Here is a 21,786-nt window from a genome sequence, read left to right as displayed (position 1 = left end):
ATTGGTAAAGCCCAGAAAAATAGCATATAGCAGCTGGGTCTTATTAGTCTGAGATCCCAGCTGTAGCTTTCAAAGCTTCTGCCTGATATCTGGGGCAGATTGAGTACTAACATGCTGGCCCAGGAGAGCTGCTCCCTCTCTGGAGGAGGAATCAAATTGGTATGTTTTCTAACGGCTTCCTCCAGTCTATCATAAAATGATACAGGACTTTCTTTCTCTTCCTGAGTAATTCCTTTAACCTTATCATAATTAGTTTATTAGCAATTCCTATTTCGTGCCCTGGAGGATTGCCTCTACCATTTTTGCTCTCCTTTGTAACCTTCCTGGAGTGTTGTAGTCTCAGTTAGGTTCATTTTCAGGATGGTATCAGACCCTGGTTGGTGATCCTGAGGTCCCTGGCAAAGGTCTCATCTGCTTCCCTATGGGCAGCAGCAAGAATTCTTTCTTTCTCTAAGGGAGTGCAACAATTGGCCAGTGGGAACTGAATATCTATCCAGGACAGATCAAAAGCCAATGTCAGGGTCTGAAACGCATCTGCAAATTTATCTGTGTCCTCAGAATATCTTCCTAGTTTTTATTTGCATTGTCAGATATCAGCTGTGGAAAAAGCACTTGAACCCAAATTGGGCCCTGTGGACCCAGCACCTCTCACAACAGGAGCAAGGGTTGCGAAGTAAGGTGGAGGATGTGGGGCTTGTAAGCAGTGGTGGTGCAGGAGGAGGAGTATGGTGAGGAGGTGGGCATTCCTGAGAGACAGGTGTCACTCCCTGTAGCAGGGGATCATCAAGGACATCTATATCCTCTTCATTTGGATTCCACATTTGGGGCCTGGGAAGGGTCTTGATATGAGGCGATAAAGACCTGGACATATGGCGCTTCAGACCATTTCTCTTATTTCTTAGAAAACAAACCTGTCAGATGGTATAAGCTTCCATTCTTGGGCCACTTTTCCTGACTACCCAGTTGGCATTGTGGCCAGGCTACATTACAGAAGACAAGCTGTTTCTTTTTCAGATTGTCAGGGTTGAAAGGATCCCAATGGTTAAGGATACAACCGAGTGGGGAATATATTGGGATAAATGCAGAAAGAAAAAAGGGAGAGGGATAAAGGGGAACGATGGAGGGCATGAATTCAACTATAATATATTGTAAGAACTTTGGTAAATGTCACAATGTACCTCCAGTACAACAGTAATAATAATAATAATAATAAAAACTTATTCCAAAAATGAAAAGCAAAGGGAAAGCTGTGGGTACTCTGCTGTCTCTCAGTGGGTGTGAATAGGTTTTCAACTTCAGTGTCTACTGGTGACCATTGCTTGATCACTCAAGAAACCAGACTTAGGATGGATCTAATACTGCAGAGAGCAGACTGGAGGGCTGGAAAGAACCATGATCCATGATGACACTGATGACTTGCAGCCTCATTCTTCTTCTGGAAACCCAGTTATCTGAGCCTTTAACATACCTCAGCGAAGCCACCGTTTTCCTGACATCTCTGTTACTTGAAGCCATAAGTGTCTTGGTAGAGTAGGAAAGAGAGAAAGAAGAAGAAACAAGAACTGATGTGTGGTAGACAGAATAACACCTCCCCCACCAAAAGTCTCCACATCCGGATCTCTAGAACCCAAGCACTTGTTACCTTACATCTTAAGCACGGGAGTGATTAAATGAAGGAGCTGGAGATGGAGAGGTTGTCCCAGATAATCTTGGTGGGCCCAGTGTAATCATCAGGCTTCTTATAAGGGAAAGTGGGAGGCAGGAGAGCCAGACAGGAATTGTAACAAGAATAGAGGATGGGGATGTGCTTTAACTGAGCAGAAAGGACCCTGAGCCGAGGAATGCAGGTGGCTTCCAGAAGGTGGAAAGACACGAAACAGATTCTTTCCTAGAGTCACCGGAAATAAAGCAGCTCTAACAACAGTGGATTTCATCCTGTAAGACCCATTCAGACTTCTGACCCCCAAAACTGTAAGATAATAAGCTGGTGTTATTTAAAAGCATTAAGAAAAGAATAATAAGAAGAGAGAGAAGTGATGAGACTGGAACTCCAAGAGCCCTTGGGCCTTCCTTCCTGGAAGTCCTGTCAGGGGAGAATGGGGCTGACGCCAGTTTCCCCTGACGTCTCTGGCTCTGGACATACATTGCCCCACTAATTTCTTTTGCCTGCCTCCAAAGGCTGTGTCCAGTCTTGTTTCTGGGCTTCCAGCAAATTACAGTATTTTTATCAGAAAGATGAGCCAGGTGACCAAGCTAAATAAGGAAAGTGAAGGTGAAAAGTCCCCATGAAAGCAGGCACAGAAATGGCATTGTGAGGAGGGGCTTCACCATCTGGCTGACTCACCAAAAATATTACCAGTGGTGACCTCAGAAGACTCCGGTCAAGAAGATCACAAGTCCTTAGCATTCCAGACAAAGAATTTGACAGAGATACACAGACTGCAAGGTGGTAGCAGAGTTTTACTGAGAGAGAGAACAGGAAGTTCATTCCCCAAGGAAGAGGGAACCGGCTCTGAGCAAGGTGGCTTAAAAGCAGTACCTGTAGCTCAAGAGCACCAGTGCCTTGGTTTGGATGGGTGTTTATAGCAAGGGGTAGGCAAGGGGAGGAGATCTGGGGGTTCTTAAGAGTGACTTGGTGACTGATGCATGTGTAAATCCAGTTCCTCACACACTGTACTGCAGACACTGTGGACCCTGGGCCACCTCCACTATCGGTGACTCACGTGTACCTAACTGTTCCTGTCCTTCTGGTTGTTCTGTGCTCCTCTTGCATCCTACACAGTAGCTACACGGTCATCCGTCTTGATACACTGGCCCAATTTTACTGCTCTTCCCAATGCTGATGTTCCCCTGACTGATGACACACTCTTTGTGTAGAGCAGAAATTGCTAAGAAGAAAATTTTGCTGTTTTGTCCACTTGCTTCATAGAACACGTGAAACAATACCTGGTGTTTAGCAGTAAGTGTTCATTGACTAAAGGAATAAATTCATCCCACATTTGTTTATTAGTCGCTTTTCCTGTGTGACAAGAATGATTTGGGGGAAAAACGGGCCTGCTCAGTATTGGTTTGGGTTAGGGGTGGAAGCAGAACAAGCAGGATTAAGTCTCAGAAGTGTTGGTTTCAATAAAACCAGGACTTGGAGTGGAGCCAGAGGGGAGCCAGGCCAGGCTGGAGGTAAGAAAGACAGTGACAGAGAACACCTCCTCTTCCAAAGGGGAACTAGCCATGGTGGCTCCATATCTACTGCCCATTATCTGAGATTTCCTTCTCTCAGGGATGTCATGTCCTCGAAGTTCACCAAGTTTGCCCATGGACACTGGCTGCATGGTAACTACAAGTGGCTGTCGGCTGCATTATCTATTCAACTCTTGGGCTCACAGGTGCACTTAGCTGTTCAGGTAAATCCTTCTGATTTGATGTCACATTTGAAATGTTGCTACTGGATGGCTGATGACCCTTCAGGGCACTAACTGGAGATGAAGAAAGCCCTGCACTGGCAGAATTGGAAATACAGAACTCTTCTTTAGGCAGGAGCGCTTTGTGTTATATAGAAACGCTGGTGACAGACATAGAGAAAGCAAAGTGGATGGATGGTCTTTTTAGTCTTTTCTGTATACCTAAGTGACAGGTTTTGCCTCCCCAGGTGGCCTGCTGGGACAGTCTGGGTAGGTTTCTGTTTAAATGGATTGGCCAAGGAGGTCAGGGACTGGAGGTGAAGGAGCTGTGAGTCTTTTCCCTCGTGAAAGAGATGATAACTAAAGCCTGATCCAAAGGAAGCATGGACTGGGAACATCTCCACCGGCAGAAGCTCACGTGGGTGCTTGTGCTCTCCAGCAGGACCCGTTCCCTGAGCACATTTGCGGAGACTGCGGTGACAGCCCCTGCCCACCAGGGGCTCCACTGCTGGCTCTGGCGCTGACATGGAGAGCCCCACCCAGGTGACCTCAGGGGCTAGGAGGGGTGGCAGACCCTTCACACCAACCTCCCCAGGCTCACATCCACCACTCCACGGCAAAATCGTTCTTTCTGGATTCTCTGGGCCCCCAGCGTGCTAACCCTAGAGGGAAGGAAGGGGAAAAGTGTGTGGCTGAGGCTCTCTGGGTTCAGATACGCTCTTCCCCCTTGTGCCATCTGCCCCCGGGCCTGGGAGAAGGTGGACAGTGAGCTTGTGAGAGAACATTCTGGAAGGAGATGGGATGGGGTCCAGCAAGCAGTTTGAACTTGGGCCTGGACACTGACTCGGGAAGCAAAAGTAACCTGGAAAAAGCTTGTCCCCTGTCTCAGTCCTTTAAACTCTTGCCTGGAGTGCATGTTTTGTCGTCTCTCTCACTGCAATAAAATTCTTCAAGTGCTTTACCTCCCTCACTTCACGGGGCAGGCTCCGTGACAGCGTGAAGCCCAGGCTGTGGGTAGAAGGTTCTAGTCTCAGGGAGGATGCACAGAAAATGATGAGGCCTGACTCGCTCCACAGCCACCCTCCGGCCTCCTTGCTCAAGCGTGAGCGTGGAGTCAGCGTTCAGCAAAGACCACAGCTGTCGAATCACACAAAGACATCCGTCCAAAGAGAGGCCCTGCCTCTCGCCCATGGCCTTGGGCCAGGCACCCCATGAAAATCCTTTGACATTTTAAGGTTAACCTCTTTTGACCTCCTTGGAGGTCTCCTTTCATCAAGTCATGGCTACTGGGTGACCCTGACCCCTGTCTCTTTTTGCAGTGGGCGCAGGTAACCTCACAGCTGACCTCTGCACGTCACAGTAACTGCAGACTGGCCACAGCCTGGGTAACTGGCACAGCCATTGGCTCCTAACTTTTTTATTTCTGTATTTAAGTTTTCTTTTACATAATCCCTGGTTTAGAAAATGGGTACAGGGTATTGTTACATACACTGTGTTTTTGAGAGTCAGGCCTTCATTGATCACTGTGAGCAAGTACTAAATGTGCGTGCGTGTCACTGTGCCCAGGAGAAAGGCCATCGGGGTTAAGACAGACGATGGACTCCAGTCAAAGCTGTCAGAACTCCCTTGTGCTTTAGGGATTCACGAACGAACGAGTACTGGATCTTTGCCTCCTCTGGGGGACGGCTGTTGTGCATAGTAGAGTGCCTCACAGCGGTTTACAGTAACACATGGTTTTAGCTCTACCTTACAAAGTAGGGACATTCCCATTTTGGAGGGAATACTCAGAAAGAGCAGGGTTCAATGATTTACTCTGAAGGTTCCTTCCAATTCGATGTTCCCAAATGGGCACATGTGAGTTGGGCAGTGATGATGTGAAAACAGGGCCCAATCATCCCGCCTTCACCCACAGACCAGGCGGAAACAGCAGCTGGTGGCAATCTGTTTAAATAAATAACTTTTCAGGAGCACAGAGCGAGGCTCTCTGTTCTGCCTGGCTTCTTAAACTGAAGAGGGTAATTGGGGGAGATTGGTCCCTGGGCCTGAGTTCAAGCGGGGCCCTTCTGTGTACCTTCCACCTCTTTTTCCTGTGTCCACCGCAGACCATCAGAAAGACACCTACAGGCCAGAGAGAGGGATTGTGGACACCTCCATGCTGTCTCTTAAGGCAGGACATCCCGTGTGGCTTACTAATGTCTGACTGCAAGCCACCCCACACATCAGGCCATGTCTACAGAGGCTCCTCCCAGCCTTCCTTAGAAAGTCCGATAAAAATTAGGGTTGCTTGTGCACCCTCTGTCTCTGGGCCCTGACTCCTGGGACAACACACTCTGATCTTTTCCCTAAATACCCTGGGATAGGGGGGAAGGAGGAAACTTCAGGAAGTGAGTCAGGAGCCCTCTGAGAGAGTGGAGCTCAGGAAGTGAGAAGTACCATGGATGGAGCAGAAAGTGGGAAGAGGATGCACAAGACTGGTGCCACACACCTGGAAGAAGGCTGAGCTGGAGACAGGCAGAAAGGCATCACAGAAACTGGGGGAAAATGCCAGGCTCGGTTTGGCCAAGTGACATGAAGAGGCTGTGAAGCATTACCTGACAGCTGTGGCTTGTATTTGTGTGATCGCTGCCTGTCCTCTCCTGGCCCACCCTGACTGGAGGAAGGAAGGTTCCTGCCTGCATTAGGTCATGATTACATCTTAGACAGGGGCCAGCATTCATCACAGGGGCCCAGAGAGCAGTGAGAAGTATATGAATGGATGAGTGACGGAGGCTGGAAATTCATGGAGAGACCAAGCAAGTGTTAATGGACCTTTGAATTATTGACACCCTTTCTTCACTCAACAAACAGTGGGTGGCTGCTAGAATTACGTACTAGACACTGGAAGCTTAAGTCCCAGCAGATGATGCTCAGACTAAAACATAAACATAACAAAGCACAGAGGAGCAGCCACCTTCACAGAAGTTCAGAGGGAGCCTTGGGAGCAAGAACTAAGGAGGAAAGGGGAAAGGAAGAGTCAAAACCTCACGGGAGATGAGAGGAGTCAGAGGTGCCAGGGGACTGACTCAGAGAGAGAAGGGCTCAGAGGAAGAGAGGTGGACAGCTTGGCCATTGATAGGAGCTGTTAAAGATGACCAGGAAGCAAGGTACAGTGGTACACACCTGTAATCCTGGTACTAGGGAGATTGAGGCAGGTGAATTGAGAGTTCAAGGCCAGCATGGGGTACATATGAGACTGTCTCAAAAAAAATAAAGAGATGATGAAGAAGAGGAGAACGTGGGATGACGAATGCGGACAGTGACTGTAGGACGGACATATGACATTTCCAAAGCTGTGCCATGCCTGACTTTACCATGGTGACAGTCTCATTTGAAATCATTCTTGATGACTTGCAATGGTCCGTGCTCGATCGCTGACCTGACAATTTGTTTATGTGACCTGTGTGAGTCTTTAGAATGCAAGTATTTGGTGAGGAAGTGGCTGGCTCATAAAATAACTGCATTTATTTGGAAGTATGTCCTCGGTAAGGGTCAAGACTCATAGACTTGGCTTTGTCACTCTGTGGCATACGTTCACTTGTCTGGACCCGATTATAAAATTTGTGGTTTTAGAAGTTTAAAAATTTACTTGTTAGTAAAATTATGGTGGTGTTATTTTGAGCAGCTTTCAATTCTTGAACAAGGAACAAAAACAAGGGAAGTTTGAGACCTGAGGCAAATTCCAACGTGTTTCTTTTATACCTGAAATTAAATTAACTGATCCCTTCATGTATACTCTTGAACTCTGTTGCTAGGAAGATGGACTAGAAATGTGTCAGACTATAAAAAAATTACACGAAAAGTAAAATCATGTAGTGTCTTCGGAATGTCCGCAATTGATGAAGTGCCGGGAAGAGGCAGGTGTGTCCTGAGCACCCTCAGATGTCTCTGCGGCCCTCGCCGGGTCCCTGGCTGCAGCCTGTTCCTCACATTTCCGTTTGTACTTCTCCTTCCTCTGCATGGCTTGTCTCTCCCTCAGCAAGGGCCTTGCCCGTGTCCCTGGATTCCAGGTACTCAACTACTCCGTAAGCCACCATGGTCAGACTCAGGACGCCTGCGAGAATGTAGAGCTTGGTGCTGATGCACAGGAAGGGGCTGTATCCAAAGGCGATGACGAACCCCAGGGCTTCCCCCAGGCGGTAGTTGGCGAATGCAGCTTCCTTGCTCTTCTCAAACAGAATGCCGTAAAGAGCTGCAGAGGAGAGACAGGAGTGAGGGTGCTGCATGAAACCTCCAACATGGCCACAGAGTTATCACTGCACACGGTGTAGCTGGGCCACAGCCTGCATCCCCCGAACCTGGACCTTTCTCCTTCAGGTCCAGCATGGGAGTCTCACCCACCCCTCACAGCAAAAGGATGCGTGGAAGGGTGGCTTGCTTAGATGGGGCGCTCACCAGTGCCCACGACCAAAGACAAACAGACAGACTTGACCCCCAGGGGGACAGAGGTTTGTTCTTTCGTGTGGAGAAGGTCCTGGAAGTTGGACAGTAACCTAGTAGGGAGGCTCCCGTCACCTCCCAGCACTTAGATGGCCTCGACAGGCCAGGCATTGCCTTGGTTTGGGACTATTCCTAACCTGAGAAATTTTTTCCCCTTTAGTGTCTCAGGTATTTTTTATTTTTATTAAAATGTGTTTATCGTTAATTGTCACCTAGTAATTGCACATTTTGGGGGGACTAGTCCAAGACTTTAAGAGCAAAAGAGTTTGGGCAAGCAAGCCACCAGTGTCACTAGCTTCCTACCTTTGCCCCAGTGAAGACTGATGGAGTTGGCCTCCCAGGATGAGTGCCAACTACACTGGCCCAACCCAGACTACTGTTAACTAACTGGGCCTCCTAGCATGAGAGCTAACTGTTAACAGTTAATCAGTGTTCACTAAACCAGTTTGCCAGACCAGTGTTAAAAACCCTCCCATGGCTGCCTGAGGCTGGAAGAGAAAGGCCCTGGTCTGTGTGGTGGGTGAATGGCACCCCTTGCAGATTCCCACGGTGAAGTGCTAACTGGCTCAGAAGGAGGCTGCCTGTGGAGACAGTGTCTAACTGAGCTCATCACGCTGAATGAAGCCATCGGCGGGCCCTGGTCCGTGTGAGTGGTGTCCCTACAAATAGAGAAGGTCAGGACCAGAGTCAGGGGAAGGTCGTGTAAGGATACAGGGAGAAGACACCATCTGCAAGGCAAGAAAGAGTCCTACCTGTGCTCTGATCACAGACCTCAGCCCCCACTGTGACAGAGAATGTGTAAGTGGCCCAGGCTGTAGGATTTGTTTGGCAAACATCTGGTAGATGCTTCTGGAGAAATCATGTCTGCTCCGTTACTGTGTATCAAATGTTTTTGATAGACCTGGATGAGAGCTGCAAGAATCCCATCTCCATGACACTGCAGGGTGGCAGGTGCATCTGGGAGGCCAGCCTTGTGTGCATTCACAAGGGCCTCCCTGAGCAGCTGGATCCCTAGGCCTGTCCTGGCTGGCAGCTCCTTCTCCCACCAGCCCTCACCTCCTCTCCAGCAGTACTCTCAGCCACTGAGCTGCTCCTGCAGACTGTTCTCCCTAGAGTCCTCCCTAGAGTCCCCACAGGGACTTCACACTGTCTGCTGGCAGCCCTGTTAAGTACTTCATCCTGGTCTTTTTGTTACCTCCTTCCCATCCCTAGACCCACAGACAGAGATTCCAAGATGGCGGCTAGAGGGAGGAAGCAGAAAGCTTGCCTCCTAAAGTGAAATCTTGGAGAGACGCTGGAGACACACCTTGCAGGCAAGGCCACTGAGAAGAGGCAAAACTTTGACCCCTCCACACCTCCAGCCTGCTCAGAGCATCTCCACTTCACGTTGAATGGAGAAACCAGGAGAGCCCCTGGGCCGCTGCCAGACGCCAGTGCCCAGACGGCTTGGGAAGACGTGGACAAGAGCTATTATTACAAGCCAGAAAATACTTAATTGCACACAATACAGGGACAATAACAACACTAAGGACAATGACAGGAAGACAGGAAAAACAGGGAAACCAGTTTCCCCACAGCAAAAAATTAGTACAGGAACCAGAGGGAAATGAAGAAAACAGATACTCAGATTCAGACTCCAACAAAATGAAGATAAACTATGCCAAAGAACTCAATGAAGCCCACAAGAATAATTTAAAAGAAGACATACTACAGGTACTCAATGAGAATTTTATAGAGATGATATTGGATAGGGTCAACCAAAATGTACAGGAGACACTCAAGAAATTCCAAGACAACAAAAATAGAGAATTTGAAAAAGCAAAAGAAGAAATAAAGGAAACCATAGAAGCACTGTATAAACACCAAAGTGAAACAGAGAACATGATTAATAAGGAGGTAAATGAACTCAGGACAAAAATAGACAACATTAAAGAGGAAACGACCCAGAATATGGAAAACCTCAGAAAAAAGAATGAAACAGAATTGCAAAACAAAAGGGAAGGCCAATCCAGCAGAATAGAACAAACAGAAGACAGAATCTCAGAACTCAAAGATGAAATGGTAATTAAAGGAAAAACCGAAGAACTATTAATTAAACAACTCAAGACTTATGAAAAGAAAATGCAAGAACTCACCAACTCCATCAAAAGACCAAACTTGAGAATCATGGGCATCAAAGAAGGAGAAGAGGTGCAAGTGAAGGGAATGCGTAATATATTCAACAAAATAATAATGGAAAATTTCCCAAATCTAGAGAAAGATATTCCCATACAAATGCAAGAGGTCTCCAGAACACCAAACAGACCAGATCAAAACAGAACTACCCCACGACATATCATCATTAAAACAACAAGTTCAGAAACTAAGGAAAGAATATTGAAGGCTGTAAGAGAGAAAAAACAAATAGCATACAAAGGCAAATCCATCAAAATCACAGCAGACTTCGCAACCGAAACATTAAAAGCAAGAAGAGCGTGGGGTGAGATCTTCCGGGCACTGAATGAAAATCACTTCAACCCCAGGATATTCTACCCAGCAAAACTATCATTCAAAATAGATGGAGCAATAAAAGTCTTCCATGATAAGCAAAAACTAAAACAATATGTGACCACAAAGCCACCACTACAAAAGATTCTTCAAGGGATTCTGCACACAGAAAGTGAAACCCAACATAACCATAAAAAGACAGGCAGCACCAAACTACAGGAAAAGAAAAAGCAAGAAAGTAGAGAGTAACATCAAGTTAGGTACACACAATCAAACCTTCAAACAACTAAGACAACTAAATGACAGGAATCACCACATACCTATCAGTACTAACACTTAATGTTTTTTTTAATTATTTATATGTGCATACAAGGCTTGGGTCATTTCTCCCCCCTGCCCCCACCCCCTCCCTTACCACCCACTCTGCCCCCTCCCTCTCCTCCCCACCCCCTCAATACCCAGCAGAGACTATTTTGCCCTTATCTCTAATTTTGTTGTAGAGAGAGTATAGGCAATAATAGGAAGGAACAAGGGTTTTTACTGGTTGAGATAAGGATAGCTATACAGGGAGTTGACTCACATTAATTTCCTGTGCGTGGGTGTTACCTTCTAGGTTAATTCTTCTTGATCTCACCTTTTCTCTACTTCCTGGTCCCCTTCTCCTATTGGCCTCAGTTACTTTTAAGGTATCTGCTTTAGTTTCTCTGCGACTAACACTTAATGTTAATGGACTTAATTCACCCATCAAAAGGCGCCATTTGACAAAATGGATTAAAAAGGAAGATCCAACAATTTGTTGCTTACAGGAGACCCATCTCACTGACAGAAATAAGCATAGGCTTAGGATGAAAGGCTGGAAAAAGATTTACCAAGCCAACGGCCCCCAAAAACAGGCAGGAGTAGCAATACTTATCTCTGACAAAGTAGACTTCAAACCTACATTGATCAAACGAGATAAAGAAGGACATTCCATACTAATAAAAGGGGAAATAGACCAAAAGGAAATAATAATTATCAACCTATATGCACCCAATGCCAATGCACCCAATTTCATCAAACATACCCTGAAAGACCTAAAAGCACATATTAACTCCAACACAGTGGTTGTGGGAGACTTTAACACCACATTATCATCAATAGATAGGTCATCCAAACAAAAAATCAATAAAGAAATCCAAGATCTAAAACATACCATAGATCAAATGGACCTACTTGATGTCTACAGAACATTTCATCCAACTTCTACACAATATACATTCTTCTCAGCAGCCCATGGAACCTTCTTCAAAATAGATCATATCCCAGGGCACAAAGCAAGCCTCAGCAAATATAAGAAAATAGAAATTATACCATGCATTCTATCTGATCACAATGCAATAAAACCAGAACTCAACAACAAAAGTAAAGACAAAAAACATGCAAACAGCTGGAAACTGAATAAGTCATTACTTAATGAACAATGGGTCATTGATGAAATAAAAGAGGAAATTAAAAAGTTCCTGGAAGTCAATGAAAACGAAAACACAACCTACCGGAACCTATGGGACACAGCTAAGGCAGTCCTGAGAGGAAAGTTTATAGCCATGAGTGCATATATTAAAAAGATTGAAAGATCCCAAATCAATGACCTAATGATACATCTCAAACTCCTAGAAAAACAAGAACAAGCAAATCCCAAAACAAATAGAAGGAGAGAAATAATAAAAATAAGAGCTAAAATCAACAAAATAGAAACCAAAAAACCATACAAAGAATTAATGAAACAAAAAGTTGGTTCCTTGAAAAAATAAACAAGATCGATAGACCCCTGGCAAACCTGACTAAAATGAGGAGAGAAAAAACCCAAATTAGTAGAATCAGGAATGCAAAAGGGGAGATAACAACAAACACCATGGAAGTCCAGGAAATCATCAGAGACTACTTCGAAAACCTATATTCAAATAAATTTGAAAATCTTAAAGAAATGGACAGATTTCTAGATACATATGATCATCCAAAACTGAACCAAGAGGAAATTAATCACCTGAATAGATCTATAACACAAAATGTAATTGAAGCAGCAATCAAGAGTCTCCCCAAAAAGAAAAGTCCAGGACCTGATGGATTCTCTGCTGAATTCTATCAGACCTTTAAAGAAGAACTGATACCAACCCTCCTTAAACTGTTCCACGAAATAGAAAGGGAAGGAAAACTGCCAAACGCATTTTATGAAGCCAGTATTACACTTATCCCAAAACCAGGCAAAGACACCTCCAAAAAGGAGAACTATAGGCCAATCTCCTTAATGAACATTGATGCAAAAATCCTCAATAAAATAATGGCAAACCGAATTCAACAACACATCAAAAAGATTATTCACCACAACCAAGTAGGCTTCATCCCAGGGATGCAGGGGTGGTTCAACATACGAAAATCAATAAATGGAATAAACCACATTAACAGAAGCAAAGACAAAAACCAAATGATCATCTCAATAGATGCAGAAAAAGCCTTTGATAAGATCCAACACCATTTCATGATAAAAGCTCTAAGAAAACTAGGAATAGAAGGAAAGTTCCTCAACATTATAAAAGCTATATATGGAAAACCTACAGCCAGCATTATACTTAATGGAGAAAAACTGAAACCTAGACCCACAGACAGTGGTCTCTTCCCGTGGCCTGCAGGATTCAACTCCTTCTCCCCCTCCTCCTTATTCCCTGACATGAGGAGGGGAGGCTGTACCAGCATTGGATCACCCCAATCCCTGCTGCTCACTCAGGCTGGACAGTGACCCCATGGAGGAGCTGCCACCACCTGGGCTCCTGTGTCACTGTGCTGGGGAGGGCCGTCCACAGTGGGAGGTGTGTGTATGCTGTGACCCATGGCACAGTCAGTCCCACTGTGGAGATGACTTCCCACTTTGCCATCACCTCCATCACTGTACTCTTCCCAGGACGAGGCAAAGAGGTCAAAGAGAGGGCCCCCGGGGGCCTGGCTCTCAGGGGCTGCTGGGTGTGTGCTCGTGGCCTTGGAGCTTGAAAGCGTTGAACCTGGCTCCAGGAACATGGTCTTCTCCAAACGCCTGTAGACTGTGGGCTTTGTAAGTTCTCAGAACAGAAACAATTTCTTATAATTTTTTTTTTAATTCCCCAGTTCCTAACACAGTCTGAGAGAGCACTCAAACCCTGCCCACCCTGCTTAGGAGGGCTGGGGTGGTTAGAAGATGGGAGCTTTGAGAACCCCAGGCCCCCTTGCCATGTGTGGGGAAGGACAAGGCAGCTGGTGCAGGTGACCTCCCGCCATGAGTGGGGTCACAGTAAGGTGAGTGGTTTGGGGCCAGTAATGAGGCACCAAAATCTGCCTGGAAAGTCAGTATCCAGGGCTGTGTGGCTTTTGTTTCCCCAGTAGTCTGTGGACAGTGGGAGGGTCCCAGGAGGGGGGCCACCATCCCTCTCAGGCAAGTAGATGATGTGATGTCACTGAGAGAGGGACTCAATCCTAGAAGAAGAAGTGCCAGGTGACAAAGTCACTTGCTTCCAGGTGAGCTCTCTCCCAATCCTGGGTGGGCACAGGAACACCAGCAGCCCAGCTATGGCCTGTCCTGCAGGGAACATGGAGGCCCATCTGAAAGTTCTCTTTTTTTTTAATTTAAAGATCTCTGAATCTAAAGAAAGTTTTGAAAAGCAGATATTCTTTTCTGCAGCACTGGGGTTTGAATTCAGGGTCTCAGGCTTGCTAGGCAGGTGCTCTTACCACTTGAACCACTCCATCCGCAAAAAGCAGACGTTCTTGCTCAATAATTGGCTTTTATACCAAATGACTCATATTCTGATTTTCCAGCTACTGCCAAGTTCTAACGTGATGCCCTTTACGTCTTCCATTCCTCTCACAACTCTGTGATAGCAGGCGCTCTCCACTTGGAGCTGTGCCATTTGCACCCGAAACTGCGCTTGTGTGTCTGGGAGCAGGAAGATCATAAGGCTCTGGGAAGGTGAACCTCTTCTTGTCAGAGCATCCATGAGGTGACCCAAGAGCATCAGTGACAGGCTCCTCAGGATGCCCTAGAGACCTCCTCTCCCCCTCTGAGGGTGACTCTGACAACTGGACTCAAAGCAAGGTTCCAAGGAAGGAACCCAACTCAGGGCAGTGGCTACAGTGCAGATGACGGACAGACAGCATGCTCTGAGCTGAGGCAGTGCTGCCTAGGAAATGCACTAGGCTTCACGCATGGCCAGCCATATGGGTAACTCTGATTCCAAGCTCACATTCTGGTTATCGCTTGGGTCTTTCAAAGATTTCAAGATGGGGTTTAGATTGTGTGGTGGTGACTGGAAATCACGGTGCTCTAAGACAAGGAAGGGGACTCAACTCCCTCTCTCCTGATCACATTCTGGCCTCCACAAATCCAGTTCCACACCTTACGTGGCCATGGGCTCCTAAACTTTCTGGGCCTCTTTTGCACTTTATGCCAAATAAAGAGCTTGATGTTCTTCCAGTGTGATTCTGGAATCGGCCCTAGTGAGTCAATCCAGACAGGGGCACAAGGTTCAGAGCGTCTGCTAACTTACATTTAAAATGACTCTGGATGTGCTGGGATGCAGGAGGGGCTCCAAGATGGAGGAGCTGGAGCCCAGAGGGAGGCCTGAAGCAGGTGTGGAAGAAGCTGGACCTGAGCCAGGAGAAGCCCAAGGATCAGAATGTTATAGCCAGAGCTGCCTTTCCAGAAGGCAGAGGACAGAGGTCTGGGGACCACCTGCCCTCTTGGGAACTTCTGTGGATCAAGCCAGTCCAAAGGAGGCGGTGTCCGCACCAGCATTAACTAGACAGACAGGTAAGGAGACTCAGCAGCTCCATGCAGCACCAAACCCAGCATGTGATCCTGGGCAATGGCAGGACACCGGTTGAAACCTGGGGAAATCCCAGTCACCTCTGCACTTTGTAAGCTGCAATGCACCCGTGTCCTGGTGTTGACCAGTGCTGCCTGGTTGTGTGGTTATGTAAGATGCTTAGGGTGAAGGAACTGAGCTGGACTCTGTAAGGACTCTGTACTGTCTTTGCTGCTTCTCTGTAAATAGATTACTCCAAACTAAAAAGTTTACTTAACAAGAAAAGTGCCCTGCTCTCAGTCTGACCCATCTGCCTCACCTAATCAGGGGACACAGGGTTGAAGTGACCGAGACGCTGACTCTAGTCCTTGGATGAGAGGAGGTGGATGGGCGGTCAAGCAGTCTCACATGGTGTGAAAAGACAGGGCCCTCAGGAGAAATCAGGTGTTGAACCTGAAAACAGCCCTTCAGCAGCTAACAGGGCAAAGCGTATTTTTAGAGGAGACAGTCTGTGTCTTAAACGCAGCACAGTGCACCTGAGGGTTGCTATGGCAACTGCACCCATCCTCATTAGCTGTGGGCATGGAGCCCTGTGCAGACCTGCTGCTGGGAGGCAGAGGGCATTCGCGGAGCCTGATGGGGTGTCCATCAGTGACTCCACACACCTGCCCCAGGAGGGGGGCAGTGCAAAACTCCTCTGGCAACTGCTAAGCGGAGAAGGTGATGAGCACTAACGCCTGAAAAAGAGGGTCAGAGAGCTTATCCAATTCTATTAATTAGGAAAGAACATGGCCACATCTTTTCTTAAAGAAAAGCACACACTCGGAGAGAAGAGGCTTAGAAATCCTACTTGCGATTTAAAAAGACAAAAATGAGACAGCACTGTTCTTGAGATGTGGCCCAAGTTTCACACACTTCCCAGCTTCTAAAAGGAACAGACAATAGAGACTTCGTAATGTGCCCGGATGTGGTGCAAATTCTGAGGAAGCTCTGGGGAGCCAGCTGCAAGATTCAGCATCAAAATGCCTCCTCACTCAGATGACTGTGAGCGAGCATGCACTCCCAAAGACATCTGTGTCCCCCACAGCTTTTTTGTCTTGGAAAAAACTTACCTGTACAAAAAGGTAGGGTGATTTCACTTTAAATCCCCATCTTTGATTCATGCTCAGATCACTCACTGGACTTGAATATTCTTGCTACTTCTTGGGTCTTGGGTCTTAGGTAACTGCTCAATTTGACAAAAGCTCACTTTACCTGAGAGTGTTTTATGCCCACGGTAAGAGGGAAGGAAGCAGCTATTCCCACATCTCCGAGAGAAGGAAAGCCAGACATTTCACTGCAATCATTTTAAACCGGTAGACAGCTACCGTAGCGAATATTGTGGGGATGTGCACCCTCATTGCTTTCTCTACTTTTGTAAATGACTTTGAAAATTCCATGAGTTCAGAGAGGGCAGTCCACTTTGTAGGCAGTTGGACCTCCTGTGTGTGTTGAGTGTAAAACACTGGGTGTCTCAGACCTTCGTACAGTGGTGACATGAACTCTCTCTGGTGCTTATAGGATTCCTAGGTGATGTGCCATACAGCTATTTTATAACTCTGCACTGCCAAGAAGAGCTAAAGTGAGTTTCCAATTTTTCCCCAAACCCCACTGAGTCCATATTTGTTCTGTTAAGCAATATTGCAGCCCAGCCTATGAATATTTCAGACTATTGACCTTGATCCTAATAAACCAGATTAAGACACCAACGAAACACACATCTGTCATCATCTCGGTAATCTTCACTAACACTACCTGCATTACTGAGGCAGCAGAAAAGACCCAATGCTGAAGGGGGTTTCCAAGGCTTCCGTTCCCAGCTGCCCTGTGACAGGCATTGTGATTCTGAGCAGCAACAGCCCTGGACAAATCAGTCTGAACCATGAGGTGATGTGCGCTTCAGAAAGCAGAGGGTAGTCCTGGCCTCTAGCTAATTTGTGGGTTTTCTTTATCCAGTTTCTAATCCTGAGTGTGTCCTGGGCAAGCGTGCAGTGGTGCTGCCTCAGGGAGGAGGGTCTCTTCTGAGTCACATCCTTCTGGAGGAGCCCCTTTGGTCCCACCTCACCAAGACCTGCCAAATGAAGAGCACTTGCCTGCCTGGGCTTCAGACACCTCCAGGACCTTCATGTGGCTTGTGGGACATTCAAGGATGAAGACTCCCACCTGGGCCCTCATCCCTGTCATTTCAGCTACAGCTCAAATGCCTACCCGCCACCCATCCAACCACCGATGCCATCCACCTGACACCCCACTTCATTCTCTCCTAGTGTCTTCCTTTGAGCCCCTCTAGGCTCCTCTCATTGAAGAAAGCACAGCCACCCAGCCAGCACAGAAGACTCAGGCATTTCTACCACCTCATCGCACTGCTGCCCTCCCCACTGGTTCCCGCAGGTCTCCCTGGTGTCGCACAGCCCATGGGGATGCCCCATCTTCTGGTCTCCAGTCTCCAGCCACACCCCTGGCCACTGGCCTCCCCTGGCTTCTTGGTAATATCACTTACTGGGCGAAGAGTTTGACCTGTGTCTCCTGTTGTTTGAACTTCCTCCCATCAGCCTTGCCTCCAAGATCAGCACAAGGAGTCACAATCCCCATTACAGGCTGTGCCTGGACTTGTCACCTCCACTTTGGATTCCAACAGCCCTGTCCCAATAGCAGCAGCACTAAGCTCTGCCCCACCAGTGCCTCCTCTCCTCTGTGTCTCTCTCACCATCTCAGTGACCTCATGTCTCAGAGGACATTGGGTGGTCCACATTCTGATCTCCTGGTACCCTTATCTGGGCTGCTCTGGAAATTTCTCTCTCCTGTTCCTTCTCTTTCTGTGCATGGCTGCTGAGCACTCCAGGGGACACCCCATGCTGACTAGGTGTCCCCATCCCCAACTTACCCTTCTTTTGCATCATGGATTAGAATGCCAGCTCAGAGAAGGTATTTCAGGCCCAGAGTCACCTAATGTCCTTATGGCCTGCCTGTCTCATCCCCCTCACACGTCCACTGGCAATGTGCCTTGGATTCTTACAGAAGCTCTGCTGGCCATACACATCCTGGTATCTACACTGACAGCTGCCCACTGACCTGCCACCTGCCCAGGTGGTGGACTATGAGAAACCAAGGTTCTGTGGACTTATGCTGGGCACTCACCATTGTTCTGCGTCTGCCACACTGCATCCGAGAGGCCCCAGAGGCCAGGGAGAAGGAAGAAAACAGCCATCTGGGAGGATCGAGGGTGCCACAGCAGGAGGGCAATGATGCAGGAGAGGTGAGTGGCTGCACCTGTTCAGAGCGAGGAAGACAGGACAGTGAGTTGGCCACTGTCACACAACCTAAGATAGCCAGGGCCTCAGAGAGCCCACACAGGAGGAACGACCACCTTTACTCTTTGCTCCCTGCCTAGGTAACATTTCTGTACAGTGCTTTGAAAGAGAATGGTTCAGGACCAGTGGCATTTGCCTGTAAACTGGCACTTGTGTGTGACCAGCTTCAGGTCATCACCACTCCACACAACTGGTGGTGTCAACCAGTGGGTCCTTGCTCTCCAGCTGCCTCAGCATGCTGGGTCTTGGGAATCGTGGCTGGGCCTGTAGGTGCCCTGAGCCACGAGGACCCAACGTGAAGCAAGAAGGGCTTTCTCATTAGGGTGAGCCCTATGGGCCCCTGCTGCATGGCTGGAGGGCAGGGAGGGGTGTGCACATAGTGTGAGCCCTGCCTCCAAACAGTGTGGGGACTAGGAGGGAGGACAAAGAGCCACCTGGGCAATGACATCTGAGCTGGAACTTTGGGACATTGTGCTCAGGGGCCATAATCTTGGCTCCATGACTTAGTCTGCAGTGCCGTGGTATCGAGAATCTGGTGACAAGGACAGCTAAAACCCACCGGAAACCATAAGGGAGCCTCAGCATTCCATAGCATCCACCAAGGCCGGGGACCTGGGCGGGTCACTCTACACCCTGCCCCTCAATGTCCTCAGCTGTACATGGGCACATCCACCTCACAGGGCAATGGAAGATGCAATAGGAGGCCACGGGCACAGCCTCAGCCCTACAGGCTCGGATGAATGTCTGCTGCTTCCCTTCCTATCACAGCTCCTCACACCGTTCAGGCCTTGTCCATTTCTGTCAATGGCCTTATCTCTCTCTCCCTCTCCCTCTCTCTCTCTCTCTCTCTCTCTCTCTCTCTCTCTCTTTCTCTCTCTCTCTCTGACAGTACTGGGGTTTGAACGCAGAGCCTCATGCTTGCTAGGCAGGAGCTCTACCACTTGAGCCACTCCACCAGCCCCCTTATTTCTCCTTATCACCTTATCATTCTTTGTTCTTCCCTCCCCAGAAAAGGGAAGGTGATGTGTACCTAGAGTTGAGTCCCTTGGCTTTAAAAGGCTTGTCTTGACTCACTACATGAAGAGGCAATTGTGAACAAAGTGCTTTCCCCAGTGTCCATCCTGACACCTCCCCAAGCCCCACCACTGCTTAGGTGCCGTGTGTAAATGCCTCACAAAACTCCGCATGGACCCCAGCATTACACACTGCACATAAATGCCCACCACACCTCACTCCCTCACGTCCACAGTGCCTAGTGCAAGACCTGTCCCCGGCCTTGTGTGGAGGGGACATTCAATTCCTGTTGTTGAAGGAAGGCACGAAGAGAGGAAGGAAAGGAGGAGGAAGAGGGGAGGGAATGGAGGAAGGGATGGAAGGAAAAAAAGGGAGGGAGAAAAGAAGGGGAGAGCAGAAAGAAAGGGAGAGAGGGAGGCAAGAGGGGAGGCAAGAGGGAGGCAGGATAGAAAGATGGAGGGAGAGGAATGAAACAAAAAGAAGGGAGGGAGGGAGGAAGGAAGGGAAGGCAGGAAAGGAAGGAAGGAAGGAAGGAGGGAAGGAAAGGCACTCCTCCAGGGCTTCAAGTGGTAGCAAAGCCCTCTCATGGGCTCTTCTGCAGTTATCCTCACTCCCTGTGAGCTTCGCTGAGCTCACACTGCACACTGAGCATTTTTCTGACTTGGGTGGACATGGATACCTACCCAGCAGGTAGAGCGCGGTCCTGCCTGTATACTGGGAGATCTTCCCGTACAACAGGGAGCACAGTGAGGTGGTGGCAGCAAAGCAGATCATCACGTAACCCACAAACTGGATGCCTAGGGCACAGGTGACGTAGGACTGCAGGGGAAGCCAGAGAGGTATTAGCAGTGCAGCCATTGGAGCTTAGAAAATTTCCATGTGATTGATGGCACGCTGAAACCTTTGTCCAGGCCTTGCAGCTCGCAGCAGGGGAGAGCAATGCTGATGTTTGTAGAGAATTCTCTTTGGGTCAGACATCTGGACACAATTCTTCCCCATGTATTCTTTGTCCTCTGTTGTGGAGTACACACTATTTACACAGAGCTAATGGGGACTGATCTCAAAGGACTCCACCACATCCTATTAGGTCTACGGAGAGCTGGAGCAAGATGGACCAAAAATAAAGGGTCCTTCATAGAGGGCCAAGAAGCAAGCCACTGGGCAGCCTCAGCACCAAGCTCCCATAACTAGGCAGGATGGAGAAGGATACCCAGAGGAAGTGATGGGGACCAGGATGACCACATCTGGATAGCTGGCTGTGGCTGGAGTCACATGACAAGTCAAAAACAGAGTAGACCTTGTGGTCATCCCTCGTTTACCCCTTTTGAACCTCCAAGACTGTTCTAAGTCTAGTGTTTCCAGGTCAAACCCAAGACACCCCAATATTGCATGGGCACAATTGTCCTAAACAATATTTGTGGATTGTCTGAAATTCAGATTTGGTAAGGCAAGTATTTTTATTGTGCTATATTGACAGCCCTGCCTGGGGGTGTGAGGGTTGGTGAGACAGGAGACATTTCCTCCATAATGGAGGCTCAGGGGCAGGGCTGGATGACACAGCCAGTTTAACCTAGCTCCAACAGCCTCCTCAGGGCCACCTGGTGCCCAGTGCTGTGGAGGACAGTATCGACTCTTGCCTGGGAGGAAGAAGGCTTCCAGAACTGGGATCCTGCCTTCCACAGCACAGAGGTTCTCAGGACAGGATGCCACCATGACTGATGACTCAGACAGACTAGATGGCGGACAGGCAGCCCTGAAGTTGGGATTGTGCCAGCCACTAGGTAACGGCCACCCATGTGTTGCGTGCCTGTGCTGCCCCAGCCCCGAGAGGGGCTTCTTGTCCACACACAAAGAGGTCAAGGCTGTGTAGGCATGTGGTCATCTAGGGAGGAAGGTGATCAGAGCACACGGGGAGCCAAGGCCTGCAGGACCACGTGGATTTCTGGAATTATAACGTGTAGTTTGAAAGCTAGAGTGGGAAGGAATTTCCATGTTAGTCACAGATTTACTGCTCTCCTGGTTTAAGGCAGCAGAAAGAACATGGGATGAGACAAGCCAACAGAGTGAAAATGAGCATTCCATGTAGACAGCTACCCATCTATTCTATCCTTGCTCTTTTTCTGGGAAGACACGTGTCAAGCAGGAAATTTCCCCTTCAGATAAGGAGTTGAAGCTCAGGTGAGTTGCATTTGCTTGGAACCTGATCGCTCCAATCACAAACTCAGCCATTGTAGGGCTGGGAGCATCGTGAGC

The 21,786-nt window shown here is 48.1% G+C and overlaps 1 protein-coding gene across 7 annotated transcripts in view; it reads right to left on the bottom strand.

Annotated features, from left to right (window-relative positions):
• Positions 1 to 6,542: 6,542 nt before the first annotated feature.
• The window catches only part of Unc93a (unc-93 homolog A), a 51,139-nt gene continuing 35,895 nt past the window's right edge, over positions 6,543 to 21,786 (bottom strand). For all 7 annotated transcript variants that reach the window (XM_074070409.1, XM_074070393.1, XM_074070417.1 and 4 more), the window contains 3 exons: positions 20,217 to 20,352; positions 18,347 to 18,478; positions 6,543 to 7,626 (listed from right to left, as the gene is read on the bottom strand). In XM_074070409.1, the coding sequence (XP_073926510.1) occupies positions 7,361 to 7,626; positions 18,347 to 18,478; positions 20,217 to 20,352 (534 nt within the window). In that variant the 3' untranslated portion in view covers positions 6,543 to 7,360. The remainder of the gene's footprint in view (positions 7,627 to 18,346; positions 18,479 to 20,216; positions 20,353 to 21,786) is intronic.

This window comes from Castor canadensis, chromosome 1, assembly GCF_047511655.1.
Source record: "Castor canadensis chromosome 1, mCasCan1.hap1v2, whole genome shotgun sequence".
In the NCBI taxonomy this organism is placed as follows: domain Eukaryota; kingdom Metazoa; phylum Chordata; class Mammalia; order Rodentia; family Castoridae; genus Castor; species Castor canadensis.
Note: the sequence above shows the minus strand (reverse complement) of the source record. Positions and strands in the feature narration are given on the sequence as shown.